The 9243-nt window shown below is 36.7% G+C and overlaps 6 protein-coding genes across 6 annotated transcripts; all 6 read left to right on the plus strand.

Moving 5' to 3' along the window:
• Positions 1-503: 503 nt before the first annotated feature.
• On the plus strand, positions 504-1046 carry AC631_05620 (uncharacterized protein; the record flags this gene model as incomplete). The annotated part of the gene is made up of 1 exon (XM_015614449.1): positions 504-1046. One exon carries the CDS (start codon positions 504-506, stop codon positions 1044-1046), a length of 543 nt encoding a protein of 180 aa, XP_015464718.1.
• A 425-nt stretch (positions 1047-1471) lies between these two features.
• ILV6 (acetolactate synthase regulatory subunit) lies at positions 1472-2383 on the plus strand (the record flags this gene model as incomplete). The annotated part of the gene is made up of 1 exon (XM_015614450.1): positions 1472-2383. One exon carries the CDS (start codon positions 1472-1474, stop codon positions 2381-2383), a length of 912 nt encoding a protein of 303 aa, XP_015464719.1.
• Positions 2384-3255: 872 nt separating this feature from the next.
• AC631_05622 (uncharacterized protein) lies at positions 3256-3594 on the plus strand (the record flags this gene model as incomplete). The annotated part of the gene is made up of 1 exon (XM_015614451.1): positions 3256-3594. One exon carries the CDS (start codon positions 3256-3258, stop codon positions 3592-3594), a length of 339 nt encoding a protein of 112 aa, XP_015464720.1.
• Positions 3595-4239: 645 nt separating this feature from the next.
• BEM1 (phosphatidylinositol-3-phosphate-binding protein) lies at positions 4240-6012 on the plus strand (the record flags this gene model as incomplete). Its single annotated transcript, XM_015614452.1, has 1 exon — positions 4240-6012. The coding sequence occupies one exon, from the start codon at positions 4240-4242 to the stop codon at positions 6010-6012; it is 1773 nt and encodes a 590-aa protein (XP_015464721.1).
• Positions 6013-6221: 209 nt separating this feature from the next.
• AC631_05624 (uncharacterized protein) lies at positions 6222-8138 on the plus strand (the record flags this gene model as incomplete). Its single annotated transcript, XM_015614453.1, has 1 exon — positions 6222-8138. The coding sequence occupies one exon, from the start codon at positions 6222-6224 to the stop codon at positions 8136-8138; it is 1917 nt and encodes a 638-aa protein (XP_015464722.1).
• A 227-nt stretch (positions 8139-8365) lies between these two features.
• Positions 8366-9046, plus strand: AC631_05625 (uncharacterized protein; the record flags this gene model as incomplete). The annotated part of the gene is made up of 1 exon (XM_015614454.1): positions 8366-9046. One exon carries the CDS (start codon positions 8366-8368, stop codon positions 9044-9046), a length of 681 nt encoding a protein of 226 aa, XP_015464723.1.
• Positions 9047-9243: the final 197 nt, after the last annotated feature.

Here is a 9243-nt window from a genome sequence, read left to right on the forward strand (position 1 = left end):
ATCATAGGTGGGTTTTTAATGTACGCTCCGTACAATCTTCTGTACTATACAGGAGGATTTTACCTTTCATTCATTTTCATGTATTATATTAAAAAGAATTACGTATTATGGTGGGAAAAATATAATTATATCCTAACTAGTGCTTTGTCTGCGGGCGTAGCGTTCAGTGCTTTAGTCATCTTCTTCACTGTTCAGAATGATTATACAGCCCTTGATTGGTGGGGGAATCGGGTTAATGAACAGGGTATCGAAGGAGGTATGGCACCTAAGTATACATGGTTAGACGTGAAGCATGCAGAAGACGGCTATATAGGGCTTCGAAAAGGTCACTTTCCATAGGGCAAGCCGCGCATATGCTGCACTCTGTCATTTTCGAGGCTATCAAATTTTACGAGCGTGTCATGGGTATTTTTTCAAGCCTCGTTCTCGAATATATAATAGTTAGATAATTGGCAGGTGATGTGAAGTATTTTATACAGTAGCGTGAAGTATACCAAGACATTATGTACTTCTCAAGACTATTATTATTATGCAGTATTTGTGTTTTTATACTATCAACTATTATTCCTCAAGAGTTAGTGATTAGACCATTCAACATTGGTAGTGATGATGCTCATCAATACGAGAAAGAGAAGAAAGGTATAAATGGCTTAATGAAAAGGTGGAGTTTCGGAGGAGGTTCCAGAGGGGGATTTTCTAGTGGGTCGTCTTCTGGATCTCGTGGAGGCTCATCTAGTGGGTCGTCTTCTGGATCTCGTGGAGGCTCATCTAGTGGGTCTTCTGGATCTCGTGGTGGCTCATCTAGTGGGTCGTCTTCTGGATCTCGCGGAGGCTCATCTAGTGGATCATATTCTGGTCATAGAGGTAGTGGAGGTAGAACAGGTGCAGGTATAGGCGCAGGGTTAGGGATCGGTGCAGCCTCACATCATAGACATGGAAATAGCTCTAACTCCCAAAGTTCGGAGAGCTCTTCTGATTCATTGAAATGTGACTTATCTGGCTCACTTGTTAAGATAGGTATTGCATTATTGTTAACCTTGGCATAGACAGCTATTGGTGTTATGATTTTACGTTTGCATTTAGTCATTCATGTTGATTTTTGTTTTTACATATGCTCATTCATAGTCATTTCCTATTTATACGTTAGAATTTAACGCATCCGTGATTTGAATTAAACTGTAAGTATATATGTAAGATTATTTTTTGAATTACTACAAGAATCACGAAATACTAGATCAAACTATCTTTTTTGTTCCTTTGATCATGGAATGGTTCAGTTGGCAATTGATAAAACCTACAGCTTCAAAGATCAGAGGATATCCGCAAGACCGTAAATGTCGCGGTGAATTTTTTAGAAAATGTCGTGAAAAAGGGTGAATCATCGTTTGGTATTTCCGATGATAAATTATGAAATATTCGTCAATTCTGAATAATTCGACCTTAGTATAGTGGAGAGAAAATAATTAGGAAAATGATTGCTTCATCCTCATTACGTGCTATTGGTAATCGTAATATTGCTAGACAATTTTCTAGAACTAAGACATCAAGCTCGACTTCTGCGTTAGCTTATAAGGCATTGCACCGTAATCAAAAGAGACCACCATTACCTACGTTTGAAACCCCAAACTGGTCGGCAGATGCGGCTGTTTCTTCAATTTTATACGAAACACCAGTTCCATCGAAGGCCCCAAGAAAGCAACATGTTTTAAACTGTTTAGTTCAAAACGAACCGGGTGTGTTAAGTTCGGTTTCTAGTACTTTAGCTGCTAGAGGGTTCAACATTGATTCCTTGGTTGTCTGTAGTACAGAAGTTAAGGATTTGTCTCGTATGACTATTGTGTTGGCCGGTCAAGATGCTGTTGTTGAACAAGCAAGAAGACAAATCGAAGATTTGGTCCCAGTTTATGCCGTTTTGGATTACACCAATGCTGAAATTATCAAGAGAGAATTATTATTAGCAAGAGTTTCATTATTAGGACCTGAATATTTCCACGAGCTTATTGCTACACATAAATTACACACCAGCGATGGTGCCTCTATACCAGATTTGAGTGCTACTGAATCGGCTTACCACCCAAGTAATTTAGCTCCATCTGAAGCTTTGAGACACAAGCATGCCCACTTAGCTCATATTTCAACTATAACTGAAAAATTTGGTGGTAAGATCGTTGATATTGCTGATAGAAACGTTATTGTTGAGTTGAGTGCCAAACCATCCAGAGTTTCCTCGTTCATTCAATTGTTACATCCATTTGGTATTTTAGAAATTGCTAGATCTGGTATGATGGCATTACCAAGAACCCCATTAGATGGTGTTTACGAAGAAGAAGAAGCTGTCAATGCTGCTGACATCGTTGATGCTTCTCAATTACCTCCTGGTTAGATAATTCCTTCCTTTTTCATTGCTTATAATCTATATTCCAATATTATCCCCCCTTGTAGCCTATCTCTAAAAAGTTGCAATATTGATGTTTTAGAGCCCTATTGAAGAGGGTTGTTTCGTATTTACATCGAAAATCCCTGCATATGTAAGGAGGATGGCAGCTACTTCGAACCACTATTTGCTCTTTCTATGAAGTACAAAATAAATCTAAATTTCGCTTGGGGAATCTGCAAAAATGATTGCATTACCTTATTTATGCGTTCCCTTATTATACGCGCATATTGATAGAACTGAACACTTTGGGAAACAGGTGCTGAAAAAACATGGCAATTAATTATTGCAAATTCCGAGTTCGCATTTACTGACTTGTTGCATACTACAATACATAAACTAGAACAATTTTCGACTTGCTCAATGTTTATCTAAAAGTATAACAAGATGAACCAAAATTCTGATACAGTGTGGCATAATTCTGATTATGAGATCAAAGAACAGGATAGGTTTTTGCCTATTGCGAATGGTATGTGGTTAAGTCGATCTGGTTGAAGTAAAAATCATATACTAACGTGAAAAGTTGGAAGAGTAATGAAGAAAGCATTACCATCACACGCAAAGCTATCAAAGGAATCAAAGGAATGTATCCAGGAGTGTGTTTCGGAGTTTATTTCATTTATAACTAGCCAGGCAGCTGACAGATGCCGCTTAGAGAAAAGAAAAACACTTAACGGAGAAGATATACTATGGTCAATGTATATACTAGGATTCGAAAACTATTCAGAAACATTAAAAATATACTTAGCTAAATACAGACAAGTATGTATCTATTCATTTATTTTCATAGGGAACCATTACTAAGACTTTAGTTTGAACAAATGGAAGCAGAGAAAAAGGCACCCAAAAGACGGTCCAAAGCCTCCAAACAAGGAGGTGATTCTCTTTACGATACTGGAACGGACGAGACAAGTCCCAGCGATGAAAAAAGTGAGTATTCGCCAGATTCAGTTAATCAAGTATCTGAACAAGGCGAAGAATTTAATTTTCCCTTTGAAGGCGATTCTGTTCCGCAAACTGGACAATGGAATCCGATAGATAACTACCTTGATCCCAAATATATGTCGAGTCTAAGTTCCAGACGCCAATCGAATATTCGTCTGTTCAACACGGAATCGGAGATCCTGGCCCTAGAGGACTTTGTTGAAAAAATGGAATAATTATGGGCACAATAATAGCGGCAGTTCAAATCTCGGAATCGGATTCCTGGAGTAAAACCAGCAAATCCCACGACAGCCGACGGCATATGAAACAGACGCCAGGTCGTACAGCCTATAACTAAACAGTGCTGAGTACGTACAGGTCCTGTAACACATATTCCTGGCTATTAACAACCTCGCTGCATACAATTTCGTTACCTCAGGGATTAATACTCGATTAGGAAATCCAATATAGCACAAAATTTATTACAATAGTCTACGTTCGATACTTCTCTTAAATTTAATTTAATGTGCGATATAGTTCACTACCTAGTGAGTGAAATCCACGCGTGAGCTTAAGGAATTTAATTTTTCAGTTTGAAACATTGACATAGTGTCCACAATTGAACATAATGTCATGCCAAAATATATGTAGACCACAAATAAAATACCCACAACGGAGTTGGCGAGTACCACTGTCATAGATCTACCCCTGAGAGGCTTGTAGGACACATTTAGTAGAAACAGGTACATAAATTAGATCATTCGAATAAATCAAAGCGCGCACGACCTCGGTTTTTTGATACGATTTTTTTACCAGAAACAGGTTTCACAATTATCTAAAGATCCTTTCAACGGATATTTGATAATAACACATACGTAGTAATGATCAAGTCATTTAGAAGAAATAAAGGGCTGTCGCATAGTTCTGGTTCGCCAAAGCACTCGATTTCACGAGTTGGATCGTCGCATTCGGCCAATACTAGCTTTGAGAGTGCTGATTTACAGTCACCAAAGAAGGTAATCAAGGCGCTATATGATTATCAACCACAAGGACCAGGGGAATTGAAATTTCTGAAAGGAGATTTCTTTCATGTGTTGACGGATGGAGAAAATAAAGAACATGAAAGTAATGGGTGGTGTGAGGCTACGAATCCGATGACAAATTCGAAGGGGATGGTGCCAATTAGTTATTTTGAAGTATTCAACAGATCTAGACCTATGGAGGCCTCCAGTACTTCCTCTCCACAACAAAAGGCGCGTACACAAAGAAATTCTAACCAGACTTTGTATGCTGTTACTTTATACGAATTTAAGGCTGAAAGAGACGACGAGCTTGACATCATTCCAGGCGAGAACTTGATTATATGTGCCCACCATGCATTTGAATGGTTTATTGCAAAACCAATTAATAGATTAGGGGGACCTGGCTTGGTACCTGTTCTGTATGTCAAAATTATAGATTTAGTGAATCCACTGAATTCTCAGGAGAATAATGATGATATGGTGAAAGTTATAAACGATTTCAAAATTCCTACTGTCGAAGAGTGGAAAGACCAGACAGCCAAATATCAAGCGTCGACTATTCCATTGGGCTCTATATCTAACCAAGCACCACCTGTTTCGTCGCATACTCAATTTTTCCAAAAAGAAGCACAAGATGCATCAGAATCTAATAGATCGTCATTAAGTTTAACAAACACTTCTATATTAGAAGCAACAGTTGACTCATACCAATTAGACCAAGGCCGTTATCAATATTTAATCATCGCAAAGTTGAGCAACGGTAAAACACGTTATTTATATCGTTACTACCAGGATTTTTATGATTTGCAGGTGAAATTATTGGAATTGTTTCCATATGAAGCTGGAAAAATCGAAAATTCAAAGAGAATTATCCCATCTATTCCAGGTCCTCTAATCAATGTGAATGATAGTATCTCGAAGTTAAGGAGAGAAAAATTGGATTACTACTTAAGGAATCTTATTGCTTTACCACCTCATATTTCAAAATCAGAAGAGGTATTAAGGTTGCTAGAGGTTCTAGATAATGGATTTGACAAAGAGGTTTCGGATACTAAAAAGGAGAGGAGATCTCTGAAACCAATAAGTCAAAAGTCAAATTACCAACAGGATAGAATGTCTCAATACTCAACTTTCCATAATCCTTCAAGTACACAAAACAGATCATCATCTACACCCACTTCTTCTGACTCAGTATTAAACCGCTCCTTGTCCTCGTCATCAACTAACCTTATGAATTCTTTTGCTAGTACTGGTACTGGCTTGGAAACTAGTACAGGACATCCGGCTCCATATTCCAATGGCGCAGAACCAAAACAAGGAAAAGTAAAGGTTAAGTTCTATTATGATGACGATATATTTGTCTTATTGTTACCTACTAACTTAAGATTACGAGACTTAAAATCAAAATTATGTAAAAGGTTAAGCTTGCATGAATCAACAAGACTTGATTCAAATGATATAGTGCATCTATTCTTGAAGAATGATTACGATGATTTCTTGAATGAGAATGATTCTGCTAATGGGGAACTTCTGGAAACCAATAAACTCAAATTGTCTACTTTTGAAATTAATGACGATGAGAAATTTCAAAATGTATTATACGATAAATGCAAGTTAACGATTCTTGTTTGATATTGACCTCAATCTAGTTCAATGTTATCAAACTTATATAGCTATATTGGTTATTTATTAGGTACTAATAGAATATTGATAATATGCAGGACACACACGCTGACTGTTTATGAAAACAGTAAACAAGAAGACAGACCCAATATATTAGTTAAAAAGGTACTGAAGTAGTATACCGGGAAGCAAAAAAAGTTCTAGCGGTATAAAACCAAATGCCTGATTCTTCAGAGTATTCTATGAAGTCAACGGAATCAAAATTGAAGCTGTCTCAGAGCCATAAAAATAATTCTATATTCAGTAGAATTTATAATCTTTTTAAGAATGGATTACTGAATGAGTTGGATGATGAGCAGCAACATGCTAAAATAAAGAATCATGATTCGAAGAAAAAACTGATTAGGAAGAAGGTAACAATGGTTAATAAAGTAACTAAATCACCAAGGACTAAGACAATGAAAATTAAGAATAAGCAATTAGCTAAAGTTTTGCAAGACAAGAAGACTGTCTCAGAATTGAAAAACAACCAGGAGCAATTCAATATTCCAATTAAGCCACCTGTTCTTGAGTCTTTGAAGCTAAGAACTGAAGATACTCAAAAGCCAATCCGTAATACAGTTCCGCATAATGATACATACGAAGGTAAGAAAAATATAAAACCACAGATCATTCAATTGGGACCCAGAAAGGCTATACGTATAGACCCGAACTCATCTACCTCAAGTGTATCATTATCACCACCTGCTGTACCAGTAGCGCAATCCACTATACCAGTATTACAATCCACTGTACCAGTATCACAATCAACTGTACCAGTATCACAATCAACTGTACCAGAGTCACCGCCAGCTGTATCGGTCTCATCACCAACCTTACCAGCATCGCGATCGTTTGTACCAATGTCACCGCTGACTGTACCTGTGTCACCACCGACGGTGTCATTATCACCACCTGCTGTATCAGTTTCATCACCTGCTGTTTCGGTATCACAACCAGCCTTTCCACCAACCCTGTCACGCCTGCTATTTTATGAAACTATGCATGGTAGTCAGCTTACTCCGACGCAGCATATAGCCACGTCGAATACTTCAACGCCTTTCAGAAGTCGTTCACGAATGATAAGAGTAAATACAATAGAGGATTTAGGTGAATCACAAAACAATAACAGACCAATAAAAGAACCCAATTCCAGTTCTTTACAAGGTAATATTAATGAACTATTAGGGGTTTCAACAACTAAAGAAAAGAAAAAGAAAAGGAAAAAGTCTAAAGATGGCCAGAAAAGAAAGAGGAGGAGAGAGTTGCAACGGGAAGAGGATAAAAAGATCCTCAGATTAGATGAATCGAACGATAAAGTGGCACCAATAGAGAATGGAGTTAATTCTTTTAGCAGTGCATCTGAAGCAACCAGAAATTTCAATGTCAATAACATATACAATCCTTTTATTACTAATGCTGATATAGAGAATACTGCCTCGAAAATGATGAAAGCTCAGGATAATATTGGTAATACTCTAATATTTAAAGGTCCTTATGATTTGAGCCAAAATCCTGGGGTCGGAACAAATGATAGAACTGAAAATAGCCTGAATTTGGCAAACAGTAAATCGCATAAAAATGAGTTTGGAAGTCATTTTGAGACTAATTTGCAAAGTCTGAATGTTGTTCCAAAAGAAGTTGGCGATATCAGCAAGCTGTTTATGAGTAGCGATATTGATAGCGAAGAAGATAAAGTAATATTGGAATATAGAAGTAAGAGCAGACAATATTCAGAGTTAAAATGGCCTGGCCATGATTCTATTGGCGATATAATCTTACAAAACGAGTCAACCACACCTGATAAACGGCAATCTAAAGTTATAGATAGTTCCAAAAAGGCTCACATTTCGAATAAACCAAGACTATTATCAGAAATAATGGCTGAAAAGTACCAAATGGATGGTATTTCGTTTCTGGGAAAATTCAGAACTCCTCACATTCCATTGACAGCTGACTATCAATCAAGTGATGAATCACGTTCAATTACCGAACAGAAACAAGAGAGCCCAGTATATAAAAAATTTGGTATCGACATACGAAAGGAAAGATTTCGTGGAGAAGGAAGACAGGATGATAATAATAATGTAAATTAGGCTTTACTGAAAACCAAGGCGAATACCACTCTTGTATTATATTTACATCGGTAATATAATTTAATAATATATAATTTAATAAGATAATATAATTTGTAACTTGTGAGTTTGCGATTATTCAATTATTGATTTCTAGAATGCAAATTGTGGCTCAAAACACTTGCACCCCCTACCAATAAATTAAAAAATAGATCCAATCGTTTAGTTATTTTAGATATTATTAAATAATGATTTCACCTAAGTTTGCGTCGACTCATTATTACCATTCAGCCCGCACATTGGCTAGTGGTAAATCATTTACTCCACATGTTATCAATTTGTATTTGGATTATAATTGTCCTTTCAGTGCTAAATTATTCTTAAAATTGAAGCCACAGGTTATTCCTAGACTACAAGAATTACATCCCAACCAATTTCAGTTTGTTTTTGTTAACGTCGTACAACCATGGCATACGAATTCTAATCTCCTTAATGAATTTTCTTTAGTTGTAGCAAAATTATTGAGGGAGAGCACAGAGAAAGCCATTGACACCAACAAGGTCTTTTGGGATGTCTCTGAAGTTCTCTTTGAAAATAAAGAGTTATTTTATGATACTGCTAATGTTAATTTAAATCGTAATGAAATTTATAAACAGATTGCCGATTTGGTATTTGAAAAATTGTCATTACCATTTTCAAAGGATGCCGTATTGAAGGAATTGACAATTAAGAGCGAAACGGAGAAAGAGAAACAAAGCAATTCAGGCAATGGGGCTACAGTTGATTTGAAATATTTCACCAGATATTTGAGAAACGTTGGTGTCCATGTTACTCCTACAGTAAGCATTAATAATATTGTTAATGATTCAATTTCAAGTGGCAATGACGTTGATAGTCTTATAAAAACATTTGAGAGCCAATTAGATTGATATTTATATAACTATGTATATGAAATATGAATGAATTGGAATAATATTTTAAACATTAGGTACAGTACTTCGCAAAACAAATTCAAACCAAGAATAAGGCAACTTGTCCGAGCGGTTAAGGAGAAAGACTTGAAATCTTTTGGGCTTTGCCCGCGCAGGTTCGAGTCCTGCAGTTGTCGCCACTTCTATTTTTTTTT

This window comes from Debaryomyces fabryi (genome assembly GCF_001447935.2).
Source record: "Debaryomyces fabryi strain CBS 789 chromosome Unknown contig00241, whole genome shotgun sequence".
Taxonomy (NCBI): Eukaryota; Fungi; Ascomycota; class Pichiomycetes; order Serinales; family Debaryomycetaceae; genus Debaryomyces; species Debaryomyces fabryi.